General features: G+C 37.3%; 1 protein-coding gene and 1 non-coding gene across 3 annotated transcripts; one reads left to right on the forward strand and one right to left on the reverse strand.

Moving 5' to 3' along the window:
* Window positions 1-289: 289 nt before the first annotated feature.
* On the forward strand, window positions 290-4,362 carry LOC112166508 (serine/threonine-protein kinase BSK5). Of its 2 annotated transcripts, none has more exons than XM_024303375.2 (10): window positions 290-715; window positions 799-1,019; window positions 1,105-1,240; window positions 1,408-1,541; window positions 1,626-1,731; window positions 2,456-2,541; window positions 2,798-2,986; window positions 3,136-3,300; window positions 3,506-3,619; window positions 3,902-4,362. In XM_024303375.2, exons 1-10 carry the CDS (start codon window positions 634-636, stop codon window positions 4,142-4,144), a joined length of 1,476 nt encoding a protein of 491 aa, XP_024159143.1. In that variant the 5' UTR covers window positions 290-633; the 3' UTR covers window positions 4,145-4,362. The 2 variants fall into 2 exon arrangements, with proteins under 2 accessions (XP_024159143.1, XP_024159144.1); XM_024303376.2 differs by having other exon boundaries at window positions 291-715; window positions 3,139-3,300; window positions 3,902-4,144.
* Window positions 4,363-15,522: 11,160 nt separating this feature from the next.
* On the reverse strand, window positions 15,523-15,629 carry LOC112168511. The gene has a single exon (XR_002924273.1). It is a non-coding gene; the product is annotated as a small nucleolar RNA R71 (small nucleolar RNA).
* Window positions 15,630-17,341: the final 1,712 nt, after the last annotated feature.

Here is a 17,341-nt window from a genome sequence, read left to right on the forward strand (position 1 = left end):
CCACCACAGTTCTCTTTAAAATAAAGCAACAATCTACTTAGGGTATATTGTATAACGGTACAATATCCTATTTCGGGTGAAAAAGGAAAATGTCTGTATCACTACTTTCTCAAAAACAAGAATCTTAATTAGTGAAGGTCTCCCTCATTTCACCTCCTAATCATGCACATCAAACGGAAAATGAAAGCAGAAAAAAGAGAAGAACAAAAAAGAAAGAAAGAGAGAAAGAAAGCAAAAAAGGAAAAACGAGGAGCAAAAAAATGCAGAAACGGGGGGGAAAAGAACGGAGTGACAGAAACACGAAAACAAGAGAAAACACTGGATCCAAAAAGTATCTCACTTTTGGGGTTTTCCTCTCCCTTCCTTGCTTTCCAAACAAAATTAAAGCAAAAGAAAAGAAACCACGCCTCTCTTGGTTTATATTTATCCAACCCTCCCTCCTCTTTCATTTTTCTCCCAATCCTATCTACTCCCTCCAAACCCTCTCTCTACTAGTCCCCAGCAACAAGAAAGTGAAAGAAAAACAGCACAAAGCTTTTTAGAGAGAGAGAGAGAGAGAAAGCAGAGACATTCCAAAAGCTTTTTTCTCAGCTGTTTCTCTCTCTCACTAGAATTGGATTCATTCCTCAGCCAATGGGAGCTCGCTGCTCCAAACTATCTCTCTGCTTCTGGCCTTCTAACATCAAATCCAATCTCAATGATTCTTCAGACAAAGGTTTTTTTTTCTTGGGTTTAAAATTTCACTTCTTTTTGTTAAATTTGAGTTTCAGTGTGTTAAAGTTGGCGTCTTTTATGTAGAGAATGGGAAGAAGAACGAGAAGGACTCGCTTCCTGGGTTCGTCGAGTTCAGCTTGGACCAGTTAAAAGCCGCCACGTCGGGGTTCTCGTCGGAGAACGTGGTCTCCGAGCACGGAGAGAAAGCTCCCAATGTCGTCTACAAGGGGACTCTTGAAGACGGCCGTGGGATCGCCGTTAAGCGGTTCAACCGATCGGCTTGGCCCGATTCGCGCCAATTTCTTGTGAGTTTTTGGTTCAAGTTGGTAACTTTGGTTTTCTGGGTTTTGTGGTTTTTGTGTGAAAACTGGGTTTTGGGTTTTTTTTCAGGAGGAGGCTAGAGCTGTGGGGCAGCTGAGGAACGAGCGTCTGGCGAATTTGATTGGGTGTTGCTGTGAGGGTGATGACAGATTGCTTGTGGCTGAATTCATGCCTAATGAAACTCTCTCTAAGCATCTATTCCACTGTAAATTTCCTCTCTTTAATTTATTTATGTTGCTGTGTTGGTCTGTTTCGATTTCTTTGACTTTCGACGAAAATGGGATTTGTTTTAATGCTTGGTTGTTGTGAGGTAATGCGGGATTCTGTGAAGTTTTTAGTTGGAAATTTAGTGAATTGGTTGAATTGGTGCAGGGGAGACTCAGCCGATGAAATGGGCAATGAGGTTGCGAGTGGCTTTGTATCTTGCGCAAGCTTTGGAGTATTGCAGTAGTAGTGGGCAGGCATTGTACCATGATCTTAATGCTTATAGGGTTCTGTTTGATCAGGTACGTGGGGATTTTTGGTGTTTTGGAAATAGTAAGGGTGATCTGTTGTTGGCCGGTTACTTACACTGAGTTGGCACTTGACAGGATGGAAATCCCAGGCTCTCCTGCTTTGGTCTGATGAAGAATAGCAAAGATGGAAAGAGTTATAGTACCAACCTGGCTTTCACCCCTCCAGAATACTTGAGGACAGGTAATTTCGTCATTAGTCAGACAATGGCAAACAGCATTCGATGTTAGCACAATTGCACTAGGTTTGGCAGGGGAGAGTATGAAATGAGGGATAGGAGAGGGAAATGTAAAGAAAAGAGGATATCTTCATTGTTTCCCACAAAGGATAATGATGAGAGGGCCAGTTTCCTTTATAATGTCCTATGCTTAAATTGCAAATGCATTCTATTCTAGAGTGAAAACATGCATTTGTTATTCTTTTATACAAGATAATTATTAATCATTTGGCAAGGCCTGCCATAGTAGCGAGTGGCCTTTTGGGCTGCAGCATTTGCATTCCTGGACTAACTCAATCATGCTTCCCCTTGTATGCTTCTTAATCCCATTAACCAAATGTGCCTAATGCGTCTATCTCTTAATGCATGAATTTTGACCACGTCACGTGGCGATAAATTCTTTAGTTGTGCTACTGCATTCGTTGCTATCTTTTTGGTAAGTGTATTGATTACGATTTGTTGGTAAATGGATTTCCAATTTTTTGTAATTTTTTTTTATTTTTTATTTTTTATTTTTATTAACTTATGACGATTAAATGCATTAGAAGGGACTTCAGACTCACTGGTAGAGGTAGTATTCTCATTCGCAAAAGGGAATGCTTTAGTATTTGTATGGATGAGTTATGAACACATTTCTTGAGGTGAAAAAGTTTTTAGTTGATCTGAATGTTAATATCATTTCTCTGGCAGGAAGAGTGATCCCAGAAAGTTTGGTTTACAGCTTTGGGACCCTATTGCTTGATCTGCTCAGTGGCAAACATATCCCCCCAAGCCATGTAACTTCTCTTTTCTTTAACATGTTTTGTGGATGTTTACACTGATATTTTTCTGGACACCAAGTGTAAAATTGTAGCCTACAAAAGTAACCCGTGTCTTTAGATCTGCTCTATATTAAACTTATTTGGTTGTGTCGCATTCTTGTCATTCCTGATAATATAATTGGCTATATGATAATCTTAATTTCATTCTGTTTATACCTGATTTTCATATTAGGATGATTACTAAATACTTGTTAACTTTTGTTTCTCTAAGGCACTTGACCTGATACGCGGCAAAAACTTTTTAATGCTGATGGACTCATGCTTGGAAGGTCATTTCTCAAATGATGATGGAACTGAGCTGGTACGGTTAGCATCACGGTGTTTGCAGTATGAACCTCGTGAGAGGCCAAATGCCAAGTCTCTTGTGACTGCCCTTATTCCTCTTCAAAAGGAAACAGAGGTGTGCCCAATTTTCTTTAATTCTGTAATGATTATTGTTAGTTTAATACCTTGGTGTTTGATCTGCTGTGCATCTGTTTGCAAAGCTGATTTACATTAATGCTGCAAATATCATGAAGGTATTTACATCATCTGATCTACTGTTCACAGCAGGTTCCATCCTATGTTTTGCTTGGTATTCCGCATGGAGATGTGCCTGCAAATCAGACATCATTGTCACCTCTTGGTGACGCTTGCTCAAGATTAGATCTTACTGCCATACATGAAATCTTGGAGAAGGTTGCTTACAAGGATGACGAGGGGGTTGCAAATGATGTTAGTGATTCTCCTTTCTAACTTCTCTATATATTAATTTTTGGACATCTAGAAATGGAGGGAAAAAAACTGCTGTTCTGCCTCCCATCCGTTACTATTTGTTTCCTGGGGGCCATCCTTTCATGCTTTTCATATTTTTATGAGAAAACATTTTAAGTTTAATTTTGCTTAAAGCACTCCCCTTACTTTTGAGGTTACCTTGCAGCTTTCTTTCCAAATGTGGACAAATCAAATACAAGAGACATTGAATTCCAAGAAACATGGGGATGCTGCATTTCGAGCGAAAGATTTTGCTACTGCCATAGATTCTTACACAGAAGTAAGGCACCCATCAGAAATACAAACTTTAATTGTTCATCTAAGCTCTGTTATCAAAATCCAGATACAGAAAAATGCATCTAGACAATACATTAGACAATAAGAGTAGTGGTACGGTTATATAAGAACTTGATCATCTCCTAAAATGTAGCTTTTACCTAGTAACCTGGGGTATTGTAGAAAGATAAATTATAACCTAAAAAAGAAAGACAGAAATAGATAAATTGGAATGGATATGCTGATCATCTTACTCCTTGGTGGATTTTGTTGCCTTCGATTGCAGTTCATTGATGGCGGGACCATGATATCTCCAACTGTGTTTGCTAGACGTTGTTTGTGCTATTTGATGAATGATATGGCACAAGAAGCTCTTGGAGATGCCATGCAAGCCCTAGTAATAAACCCTGAATGGCCGACTGCTTTCTACCTTCAAGCGGCTGCCTTAAAGAGCCTAGGCATGGACAACGATGCGCAGGAAACTCTAAAAGATGGCGCATCCTTGGAAGAAAAAAAAGATAAAAACTGAATGTATATAGGTGTTCCACCCCCCCCCCCCCCCCCCCGCCTCTTCTTTTATTTAAACCTGTATCTAGTTTTGTTAATTCCCTCTTTGGTATTTGAGTTCTGCTCTACAGCACCAAAAGATTCATTGTAACAATCTTTATGTTGGTCTTGGTGTATCTTTTCATTTATTTTGATCTATAGGAGCTTCTGTACTTAAGACAGAAGTCAAAATTTCTTGTTTGTTCTTTCTCTTTCTGATATGATTATATAAAATGCTATATGATTTTGATTTTTCAGTCTGTCATCATGCAAAACATAAATCGTTTTTGGTTAATCAATATTTTTGAAAGAACTAGGATTTTTGTTTTTGTAAAAATGAATAAATAAATAAAAAAATAAAAAAATCTTTTGACGCCTTCTCCTTGGGGACCTTGCTTAAAGTAACAGGCCACATTCTGGCTATTAAGAAATCTTTCGGCCCAAACCCTCAACAGCATTAATATTAAAACGCGGTTTTGAAAATGCACTATAGAAAGAGAGTGTTGTTTCTGCAACGGTCATATTGATTTGGGATTTTAGGGTTCCGTCTAGAATCAAAAGTGCAAAGATGTTCTCTCCTTTTGGAATTCAAGACTCCAAATGCTGCGAATTAAGATGTCGAATTGATTGCTGTTTTTTATTCAGTTGCTATGCTTTCGTTAATAATTTTGCAGCGAATTTTAAGAACTCAAGGTTAGGTTTTTCTGGAATTTTTTTTCTCGATTTAAAGCATGTTTTGGTTGTTGTTATGCACAAGAACACTAGAAGCATTCCCGGCGTGCGTCTACGTTAGCGTGATGGTGACTGGATGGTATTTACATTTTATGTTTGACTAGTGATCTTGTGAAATTGAAACAATTGTGTGCATATCTGTGTATATATATATATTGATGAGATGATATATTGAAATTTGCACACTGAAGTTTTGTATTTGTGATTGAATGACAATTCATGTAATAAAAGTTTATCTCTTAGTACATGATTACTGTTTTCATTGAGAAAATTGCAGATCCGGTAAAATTTCATATAAGCAATTAAAAGTTGTATTCTAAATTGAAATTAAAACTGAAACTTCACCTTGGTCTGAAAATTTTAGTAAATATAAATGGACATGTTACACAAAGTAATTCTCTGTTGATTTTTGCTTAAATTCATTCAGTTTAAGTTGACCAGTGACTTGTATATGTCCCTTTTAAACTATATGAATTATGTCTTCCAAAGAATTATGAACTGTATAGTGTAAAATGTGAAACAACATTGCACATGTTTTTGAATTCATATTTGGATATTTAAAGACTTTTCTTCTGTCATAAAGATGTTGACTGTGTTTTTGGATAACATAAATTCACTTATCATGGTATACTGATTAAGAAACTTCAGAATATCCTATCTTCTGCTATTTTTGTTGAATAGATGGGTGGTCTAGTCTAGCAGAATCACGGGATGTCTTGTCACTATCGCTCCCGGTCTCGTTTATCTGTAAAACAAACAAAGGTCGGAGGGAAGACCGAGTGTGCGGGCCTTCAATGCTCTGAGGCCTAAGTCAGTATCGTTATAAGATAAAGATAATAGAAAGCAATAGTAAACAATTATCTCTTTAAGATGTTGGGGACGAGCCATTTGTAGAGGATTTGGGGAGATATAGTTCCCTTGCTGCCAATGTGGGACGTTTGGGTTTTCGATATTGCCCCATGGGGGGTATCGGGACCCTCATTTAGTGGTGTGTCTTACTCTTTGGTAGCTATATGAGCCTTGTGCTTCCGGTATTTGTGCCTGAGAGGTATATATACCAACATCTGCTATAAAGGTGTTGCTTGATATTGTCTTCAGAATTTTGGGGTATATTGATTGCATTCTATTTTGCTTTATACTATTGTTTTGTTTTGGATTGTTCTGTTTTATCTTATGTGTTTATTGAGCTGCTTAAGAATTAACATAGTGTGCAAAATGTTATTTAACAAAACCTTATTTTAAGAACTTTTAAAACTAATCTTACATTTTTCTTTGCTTTTTCTCTCTAGGAATTACCTATATGAACTTGAATAACATCCAGATGCTCACTGGATCCAACTTTAAGGCTTGAAAGAGTGGTTTAAAGTTCTATATGATGATGCATGAGAACATGGATCTGTGTTTTACTGATGTTGAACCTTATGAGCTAGATGCAAATAGTACAGCTGAAGAGAAAAGTACTATAATGACTGGCATAGGGCTAACAAAAGAGCCAAAAATGTTATGAGAACTATCATTTCTAATACACCAAAGGGTACTGTAGAAGAGCCTCTACTGGTTGCAAATTATATGGAGGTCATAGCTGAAAATTTAAGAAGAGTGATAAGGCAGAGGCAGCAAGGTTGTCCATAAGCTTAAGTATAATGGCACCTAGGGGGGTCAGAGAGTACATCCTGAAACTTATTGACCACAATACCAGGCTCAGAGAGTAGAGAGTTGGACATGGGTGTCAAAGATGATCATGTGGTGCACATTGCACTGCATTCCGTGCCTAGTAGTTTTAGCTAGTTAAGAACCAGCTACATTGCACAAAGGAGAAGTGGACCCTAAATGAGCTTATTTTCATCTGTGTGGATGAGGAAGATAGGATTAACAAGGACAAGGAACCTACTACTACTGTGAATCTGGTTTAGAAGCCAAAGTGGAAATAAGAATAACAAACTTAAGGCCAACAAAACCATTACTGAGCCATCTGGAAATATTGCAGTAGCCAAAACCAATAAGCCTTTAAGTTCAAGTACTACTACTTGTGCAAAAAGGTAAGACAAATGAAGAAGGACTGTTCAGGATTTAAGGCATGGTTGGTGAAAAAGAGTAGGATTAATTCTTTAGACATTTTTTCATTCCGTTTATACTGTTAATATTGAATTTCATTCATATTGGTTAGATTCCGGCACTCCCTTACACAATACGAATTCTATGCAGGGATTCATAAGGAAGAGGAAGCCAAGAAGTGATGAAGTCAACATCTGTGTTGGCAATGGAATGATAGTTGCAGTGAAGGATGCTACAACCTTTAAGATTAGACTTGGGTTGAGGAAATTTTCTGGTTTTAGATAATTCTTATTATATTCGCTCAATTAAAAGGAATTTGCTTTCAGTTAGTCTTTTGGTTAAGTCTGGATGCTGTTTTTACTTGACTCAAGTGGAATAAAAAATTTTAAGAATCTTTTGATTTTATAGAATTCTTCTACTTTTGGTTATGGTGTTATTTTTAATGATTATTGGAAAGTAAATTGTTCATTATCTTAGCAAGAAGTGTTACTTGAAAACATTCATAATACTTTAAGCAACGGCACTATTACTGGTGTAAAAAGAACCTTGTATAATGAAAAATCAACACATCTTTGGCATAGGAGACTTAACTACATTTCAAAAGAAAGATTGCAAATACTTGTGGAAAATAAAACATTACTAGAATTAGACTTTATTGATCTTGAAGATTGTATTAAATGCTTTAAAGGTAAAATGACAAACCTAAGGAAAAAAAAATGCTAACAAAAGTAAGAAACTGTTAGAATTAATACACAAAGATATTTGTGGACAATTCAAGTATAAAACTATATGTGGAAATGTTTACTTGTACCATCCATTCCTCTTGGGTTCAACAACCTTTCTTAAATCCCTATACTATTACTTGTATCCCTTATATCCTCTTGGGAGGGGACGTTGAGCTAGTCATCTTCTTGCTTCTTTAAAAAAAAAAAAAGAAAAAAAAAAGGTGGCTATTTGGCTTACACTCATTTAGAAATAGGACATTTTTGTCATGCCTTCTGTCATCAAAATCCTAGATACATAGTGAATATACATGGTGATATTGGAAAGCTATTGATATGGCTGAAACCGCTTCTATATGTATAGACTATAGAATCTAAATAGTTAGCTGTTAGACTATTAGGTTACTGGTGGGATTACAATTAAGAAGCTGTTTACACCCGGTTTATCAACCTCTATTTCGTCAAGTCATAGCCATTGGAGGGAGACTCCTAATAATTATTAATAATCTTCTAATTATAACCATCTTTATCTGAAGAGGTTAGAGGAAGCATGTTAGAAGTGCCTCTCGTATGTGATAACTCCACGCAACAATCTAGGAGTTTGGGTTAGAATTGGCTAGTGTGGTATATACATATCCAAACAAAGAGAGAGAGATATGAAAGATAAAGAACTTTGGCTTCTTGGATTAGTTAGGACTTTCAGCAAAGACGTGGTGCAATGTTAATCAGTGGCGGAACCAGGATTTAAAACCTAGGGGCGGCGGCGCCGGGGGGGGGGGGGGGGGGGGGTGGGGGGTCCAAAAATAAAAGATGATTATACACAATCATACTGTTAAAATTTAGAAACAAGCTTAAAAAGTTCAAAACTTTCCCTATTGTTTTCTACAAAACCTTATACAAAATTCTTTCTTAATTGTTATAGATACAAATTAATACATTCTATCAAAATAATTATTGGTTAATTTTAGGGTTGCACAAGGATTGGGTTGGATCGGTTTTCACTCCAAACCATCTCTATGCTAAAGTGAGCGGTTTAGGCATTTTGGAGAACTAGTCATAAAAAAGAAGAAGCTTAATCCGACCCAATCCAATCCAATCAAAGATGGTTTGGTTCGGTCGGTTAGGCGGTTTTCACCTATATAATATTAACCTACTATTTATGAAAAAATTCAATCTCAATAATTGAAATTATGTTAAATTATCTAAATTTAAAATTCAATAATTAAAATTCCAAAACATATAGTCAAAAACTAAAATCTAAATTAGATTCAAAGTGATTCACTTATTTAATGACTTATCCATCAGTACTAGTTTAATATGATAGTATTAAAGGTCAAAGAATGAGAGATTGAGAGATTAGATATGTGATGTGAGAGGATTAAAAAAATTGTAGTGATTATATACTAAGGTTTTATGCCTTTGGGACTTAAAGTCAATATAGTAGTTTATAACTGGATATTTAAAACTTACTTAGAACAAACCGAACAAATGAATATATATTTATTATGTGCATATATAAAAAAAACGTTTTTATCTTATATTTTAAACATACCCGTCTATTCGGGTTCCGCGGTTTAAGCATAAGAGAAACCAAACCAATCCATTTCATAGATAATTTGGTTCGGTATTGAACCGATTTTGAATTTTGAAAGTAAAAAAAACAACAACCAAACCATATTTGTTAATTAACTAATTGATCAATGTTAGGAGCATCTCCAACAGAATACTTACTTCAAATTTTTTTTTAAAATTTAACTAATTTTAGGCTAAGTTTGATCGCAACAGAGCTAAACAAAAGCTAAATTTAACTTTAACTAAAAACCCTAGCTATATTTAGCTAAAGAGGAGAGATAATTTAACTAAAACTTAAACTTAACTTTAGATTTAGATAGTCTGCTAGAGCAGAACTCAACAAGTAAACTACTTATATTTTATTTTTAGCTATGAAGGTACCTAAACTGTTGGAGATGCGAAGTATGTATAACATTACAAGATGTTGGAAGATTGACGCATGATAATTGACAAGCCACTTGTCACATGAGAACTACACTCCTATTTGTTGAAGTATTCTAATGCACCAATTAAACTGGGTACGTCAATTGGATTGAAGTAAAGGCAGTTGCATGGAAGAATGACTAAACCACTTCAGCCTCTATGTAAAGAAGCAATGATAGATATCAAGTCTTGAGAAAAAACCAAGTCACAAAAGGAAAAAATATACACAAAACCCTAGGAGAGTATTTCTCTCAACCTAGTCTTCTACGACACCCTAACCTCTTGCTATCGCTTCCTCCTCTCCATGGCCTCCATAGATGCCGTCACAGCAAGCTTTGGTGCTCCTCTTGCTCTCACAGCGGGTGGTAGCGCCCTAGATCTGGGAAAAATTGGCAGTGGTCCTGTGTGCAGAACTTCCCAATATTTTCTACTTGGCAAACCTTTGATCGAGGATGACAATGATGTGTCTCTTGTCACTTTGAAGAAGAAGACAGGTAGACTGCCGGAAGTAAGAACAAGAGTCAACGGCCCAGTAACTGCAATTGGAGGTTCAGATTCTAGCCCTAGAGATAAGGGCAAAGGAAAGCCTCTTTCCTGGTCTCTTGCCTACCACTTGAAATTGGGTCTTCTATTACTTTCTTCTTAGTTTACTCTAGTTGTACACCAATTGAGGTCTCTAGGCGACTAGGTTTACTTTTCAAAGAGGGGTTAGTAGTGAGGACTTGATTTCTTGTTGTTTAGGCTCAATAAGCTAGTGAGCGTATGTGTTAACAGTGAGGGTCACTTGTGTTTTTCTTGGAGGCTTGTGCCATTTAATTTTTTTGGTATGAGACAGTATCTGATGTACGTGCCTTCTGGCCATAGATAAGTAATGAAGTTATCTATTTTCTCAAAAAAATAAAATAAAAAAAGAAGCAATGATAGATCAAGAGAGACACACACAACTCCAGTCAAAAACTCCATCATGGGTTTCCTTTCATTTTTCTTAACTCCAGATTAGTTAGGTTATCTCTTCAATTTCTTAGTTGTTTGTTCTACTAGTTCTTTCCTTGTAACCTAGTATGATTTCAATTGCTTCCTTTGCTACTTTTGGTAATAGTTGGTAGTTGTTTTTTCAAGCCATTTGCTTTTTTCGCTCTTTACATTACCACTCTTTTAATTCTTGCAAATTATTTTGTTCCTCTTTACTTTCCCGCTCTTAGTCTAGAGTTTACTTCTTCGCTCTTCTATTATCACACTCTAGTTTTTGCATTAGGAGTAGTTTTAATGTAATTGTTTGGTTACCGATCACCATTCATCTCATCCATTGAACAACCCGAAAGTCCTTGTCTCCAAGGCATCAGACCTTCAGTTGAGATTGTTCATTCCTTGGCTTGTAATCACTCGATGAAGTCAAAATCACGAGTAATACATCTACAATTGGACACTTGGCCTCTCGACCATGTACCTGCAATCTATTGATCAACAAGGACAGTTGTTCCTTGATCTCTTGGCTATCTCGACTAAGACGATTTTCAAATCAACATAAGGTACGTATTTTGTCTTGCGAACATAAAGTCATGATTTTCAATAAGTAAGAATATCTCCATTAAGGTAGAGGTGTATTGGGGCCAGAGCTATATTTTAGCCCCTGAATTTATTTATTTTTATTAAATTACTTATGAACCATCTCCAGTAAGGCAATGCTAAATTTTAGCCATTTCCAATATTTTATGGTTTTACATTATGCTTTCCAAATTTATGATTTTTATTTTATTATAATAATATTTTTATGCACACTAAAATTAATTTTTGAGACATATATTATATGTATATATTAGCGTTGCACAACTAAACATATATATTGCATGTATGTGCCTATTAGTTAAGCCAATCAAACACATTAAATGACAACAGCCCAAATGAATGTAGAATGTGCCTATTAATTAGGCATCACCTTTGGATTCCAAAGGTAATATATTTGTGGTATTTGATTTGTTTCAAAGGAGAAAACAATCAGCCTAATTCTACTTTCCTTCAGCCATTTTGTGCTGGGTCTCATCAGAACTAAAAAGTCCCCGAAAGAGCTATATGCAGCTCTCTCAACCCACCCTGCCCAATTAATTTGGCTCTCTTATTGGAGATGGCCTAACCTCTTATGATTTAAAGATAACCCCTTATAGACTGCTAGCTAGTCTCACAGACTATCTGATTACTACTTTATATGTGACATATATATAGATAGTATATAGGATTAGATAATAGTTTTGGTATGTGATAGCTTATATAGTTACACAAGTTTAGACATGTTATACTAGCTATCTAATGTAAGCTGTTAAGAAAGGACTGATTACTACTTTATCACCTTACTTCTAGGTGTATGTCTTAAGTCCTTTCTTGGTTTTGGTATGCAGTTCATGGGACCATAGAATTGCCAACTTTGTATGCTAGACGTTGTTTTTGTTACTTAATGCATGGCACAAGAAGCTCTTGGAGATGCAATGCATGCGCAACTACTACAGCCTGAATGGCTCATTGCCTTTTATCTTAAGGCAGCTGTCGTAGAGAGCCTATAGCTGTACACTGATATGTCAGAAACTCTATAAGTTGGCGCATCCTTGGAAGATATAAGATACGGCAAAGTTAAATGTCTATAGGTGTTTTCCTCCTTTTGTTTAAACTTGGTTTAGTCAATTCTGTCTATGAGATTTGACTTACCAGGCATAATATAATGGTACCAATGGCTAATGTCAAGAAACTGAAGAGAACGTCAACGAAATCATCAGATTCTACGAACATGACTTGTTTATCGACCAATCAGTACACCAAAGATTTTTAACATAATCTTGTTCAGAGTTGCATCACAGGGAGTCTAAGGCTTTTTGGTCCAATCCGTATTAAAGCAGGAGAAGGGATATATTTGACTGCAAATCTCCATTGAATCTACAAGAGGAAAAAAAAAAATTAATAGCATCATTTAAATGTCTAAAGGTTTCATGTCGTTGTTGAGTCAGCACAAAATTTATATATTCAGTTTGTCAGAAACTTGGAATCCAATTACTAGACCAAATGGACTTTAACATGTTTGCATATTAATTAGGGATTGGGGTTTATAGTACCTGTAGAAAAAATCTTTAGCCCTAAGTCTTATTTCTATAATCTGAAGTGAAATAAAAACACTTGAAAATAAATTGATTTGATGAAATGTGTACGTGTTTCTTGTATTGCAAGGGATCCTTGTGTAAAGTCATGGTTCAAATTAATACCCAAATCCAAAAATGCATACATCGAATTCATCAACAATAGAAAATGAATCCAAAAAACTCAACCGTAGATAATATTGTTAAAAAATAAACTGAAAGAGTCAGAAACTGGTGTTGTTTCTTGTGGTGGTGGCGGGGCTGCTGTGTTTTACAGTTCACAGCTTGGCACAGTGCGATAAGGGTTGGGTTGCTTAATGTTGGGCTCGAGCTAGGGCAAACTATGGGCTATTGGGCTGTGGCCTCTATTTTAGTTTTAGTTTTGTGTTAGCTACATAGTTTCCTATTTTTCAGGGTACTATGCTTGTTAGGTTAGGTTACTTAATGACCCCTAACTGATAAGAGCATATTTATGCTCTGTTAATAGCGTTAATCTCCATACTTTCTTTGTTAGTTTAGTGTATTTTCTGGTTATTTACTTTGTTTATTTGTTTTATAGGTATCTTGGAGTAAAGAAGAAGAAAAGAAGTAAAAGAGGGATTGAAAAGCAAAATCGGGAAATCTGCCTGTGCAGATCAGTTAACTTCGACAGAGCACTGAGACCAGCTCAGAACGATCCAGAGAATTATCTTTATATTGATGGATAGCCTCGGATGTCTAGTTTCCGAATCTTTTTACGGCTCATCAATATCATTTTTCTAGAAGAAGTTATGGCCGATTTAGTACAAAGAGGTCAGGCTGCGTGTGAATCTGAGGTTGGACGGGAATTTATGTTTCGAGGCCCAAATCACACCAAGAAGCCCGAGGACGAGTTTGTGCTTCATATTCCGACTCATGATGGACAAATGGCACGATGTGAATGGTTAGAATAAGTCATCAAGTTCAAACGCCAATAGGAAAACTCCACCTAAGCACGTGAACCCTAAATTCTTTTAGGTTTTGGATTTCCTAACCTCTAAGCATATAAAAGGAGATCAATCTGCAGCAGCTCGCTTTCTCTTCTTCTTCCTCCCTTTTTCATTATTTTGTGTTTTTGATTCCAATTATGTGTAACTAAATTTCCAGTAGTTAGGGGGCAGTTGAAGCCCCTAGACATGATCCATAACATGCTTTGATATTCAATTTGTTTTCCAATTAATAAAGTTGAGGTTTTGTTTACCGATTTCTCATTGATGAATTCTATGTTTGTGTGCTTTGGAGGCCTACTTAGTATGCATGCTAGGGTTCTAATACTTTGATTGTTTGATGCCTGGATCAATAGTTGGATTCCTCAAATTGTATAGAGAAGTAATTGGTAGTTTTCACTAGCAAGTAAACAAAACCCTAGGTTTAGCAAGGCTCTAAGTTATTTGCGATGCCTAGTGATTGCTCAAACTCTTTTCAAACTTAACGATCTCTGCATGTTTAATCTAATAAACGTACCTTTAGGTTGCATTGCTTGGGAATAGTCTAGGTGTAGAGCACTTCCTGCCTAGCGTGCAAAGTAAGAAAGAGTAATAGGTTGTGTTCAAGCGTACCGAGCCAATCTGAGCGTCTTCAACTAAGTTAATTGGAAGTAAATTGGACAAAGAGTGTTGTGTGTGATTGTTGGGGGTGGATACTTCCTTCCTAGCTAGTTTCATCATCTTGATATCAACCAATCTCAAATCTGTCTCAGTTTCGTTTCTCCTTCTGTCCTCTGTTTTCACGTATTTTACTTTCATAGTAAACGAAATCCAAAAATTCCCAAATTTTGTGTGCTGGACGCCTTGTGTGTCTAGTACGTCTCTGTAAATTTTCATATTTTTCTGGGTTGTTTTGGTTAGGATTTTAGTTTGTTTTTCGACTGCTGTTCAGTAGGAACTGCAGTCACGTTTTGTGACTTTTGTTGAAGCTTTTAGTTTAATTTAATCCTCTGCGGGAGACCCTTATTTCCCTATATTACAATTGACATATTTGCAGGAGAATAAGGAAAATCAATAGCTTATAAATTTAGCTATCAATTTTTGGCGCCGTGTCGCCGGGGATTACTTTTATTCTAATTGCTTCTACTAGTTTGTTTAATTTGATTTCTGTTTTAGTTTCTTACTTAGTGTTTCTTTGTTTGTGTTTTCAGGTGTATGCTTACTCGTAAAACTGCTCAAGGCAATCTTACCCCCTTGGATTCAGAGATAGAATGCACTTGCAAGTCGAATAGGAAGCAAACGAAGGGAACTAGTTTGCCAATTCACGACACAACGGCGGGTTCTACTTCCTCAAAAGGGGAGGAGGAGGAGAACACACCACCAAACTCACATGCGCATTCAATTCACGAGGACGAAGAGGAACCCCCAAGACTTGACATGGCATTGAAGGATGCTTTTGTTCCGACAGCTTCGGAATCCCCCTCATGCATAGCTTACACACCACCTGGCAATCAAGCCTTCTCCATTCCTGTGCAGCTCCTTAACTCGTTGCCTAAGTACTCTGGCACGCCATCTGAGGATCCTAATGTTCACATTAGGGAATTCTTAGATATTTGCAAGCTGCAAACCATTCAGAACATCCAACCAGAAGGACTCAGGTTACTTCTATTTCCCTTTTCTTTAAAAGATGATGCAAAACGTTGGTTGTACTCGTTACCTGCAGGTATCATCACAACTTGGGATGAAATGGTTAAGAAGTTTTTGAAACAATATTTCCCCGCTCAACTGACAAAACGACTAAGGAGGGAGATTCAAAACTTCACTCAAAAGGATGGAGATACACTATATGAAGCATGGGAGGAATTTCAGGAGTTGCAGAGGAAGTGTCCCCATCACAACTTCAGTCTGAATGACCTTGTCCAATTTTTCTATGATGGATTGGACATAGCTAATAGGGGCAGCGTTGATTCTGCATGTGGAGGGACTTTCATGAATAAAACCGGTCAAGAAGCATATAATCTGATTGATGATTTGGCCGACAACAATAGACAATTCTACACAAGGGATAAACGTACAAGAGGACGAGGAGTGTATGAAGTGGATTCAAGGAACCAAATGGTGGCTGTGGAAAGAAAGATTGACATGTTAATGAATGCCTTAGGCAATGGCATTAAGGCAACACCTCAGGTATGCTCTATTTGTTCCTATTCTGATCATACTACTGATAGATGTCCTATGTCTGCTATGTCTGATGAACAGGTGAATTACATGGGGCAACAAAGGCCCAAATATGACCCTTACTCGAACACGTACAATCCGGGATGGAAGGATCACCCAAACTTCCGTTGGGGCGGTAATGACAACGTGGTTCGACCTACTCAAGGTGTCTACAATGGACCACTTGGATTCCAACAAGGGGCTAGGCAGCAAGTCTATCAACAAACTCCTCCTCAACAATCCTCAAGCAAGTCCTTGGAAGAACTAGTGAAGGAGATGACTCTGAACACCGCATCTTTCCAAAAGGACACCGCATCTTTCCAAAACGACACCGCAGCTTTCATCCAAAGGACTGAGATTCAGTTTCAAAAGCAAGATGCCTTAGCTCAGCAACATGGACAAGCTATCAAGAACTTGGAAAGGCAAGTTGGGCAACTTGCAACGGTGATGCAAACTAGACCTCCTGGCACCCTCCCTAGCACAACCATTCAAAATCCTAAGGATGGGAGCATAGCTGAGCTCAATTCAATCACTTTAAGGAGTGGTAGACAATTGGAAGAAGTCTCTGGGCACCAAAGAACATCCAAGAAAGATCAAGAAGAGAAGGAGGAGCAAAGAAATACGAAGGAGGAAAAGAAAATCATCGCTGGTGAAAAAACGATCGATCTCAGGAGGGCTGATCAAAATGTTCATGTTTTTTCCCCTCCAAAGGTAAAAGATCCTACTCCTTCTAAGTTGGTTACTTCATGTATTCCTTTTCCTCGCAGGTTCATGAGCTCTAAGAAAGAACAAGAAGAGAAGGATGTCTTGGAAACTTTCCGTAAAGTCCAAGTGAACATCCCTCTTCTGGATGCCATCAAGCAAGTACCTCAGTATGCCAAATTCCTTAAGGAGCTATGCACCAAAAAGAAAAAGTTCAATGGGAATGAGATAGTGGCCCTTAGTGAAGAAGTTTCAGCTGTTCTTCAAAGAAAGCTTCCACCTAAACTTAAGGATCCCGGACGCTTCACGATTCCATGCACCATAGGTGCACAGAGGTTTGATCATGCTTTACTGGATTTAGGAGCTTCAATTAATTTAATGCCATATTCTGTGTTTTCAACTCTTAAACTAGGTGAGCTAAAGGAGACAAAGGTGATCATTGAGCTAGCTGATCGCTCAATAGTCTATCCTAGGGGAGTAATTGAAGATGTACTAGTACGTGTGGATGGATTAATTTTGCCTGCAGATTTCTTTGTTCTTGAGATGGAGGAAGCGCCTATGCCTACATCATTACCATTAATTTTGGGGCGCCCATTCATGGCCACAGCTCACACCAACATTGATGTGTTCAGAGGCACTTTGAGTATGGAGGTTTTTGGGGAGACAGTGACGTTCAAGGTGTTTGAACCCTTGA

This window comes from Rosa chinensis, chromosome 5, assembly GCF_002994745.2.
Source record: "Rosa chinensis cultivar Old Blush chromosome 5, RchiOBHm-V2, whole genome shotgun sequence".
NCBI lineage: Eukaryota > Viridiplantae > Streptophyta > Magnoliopsida > Rosales > Rosaceae > Rosa > Rosa chinensis.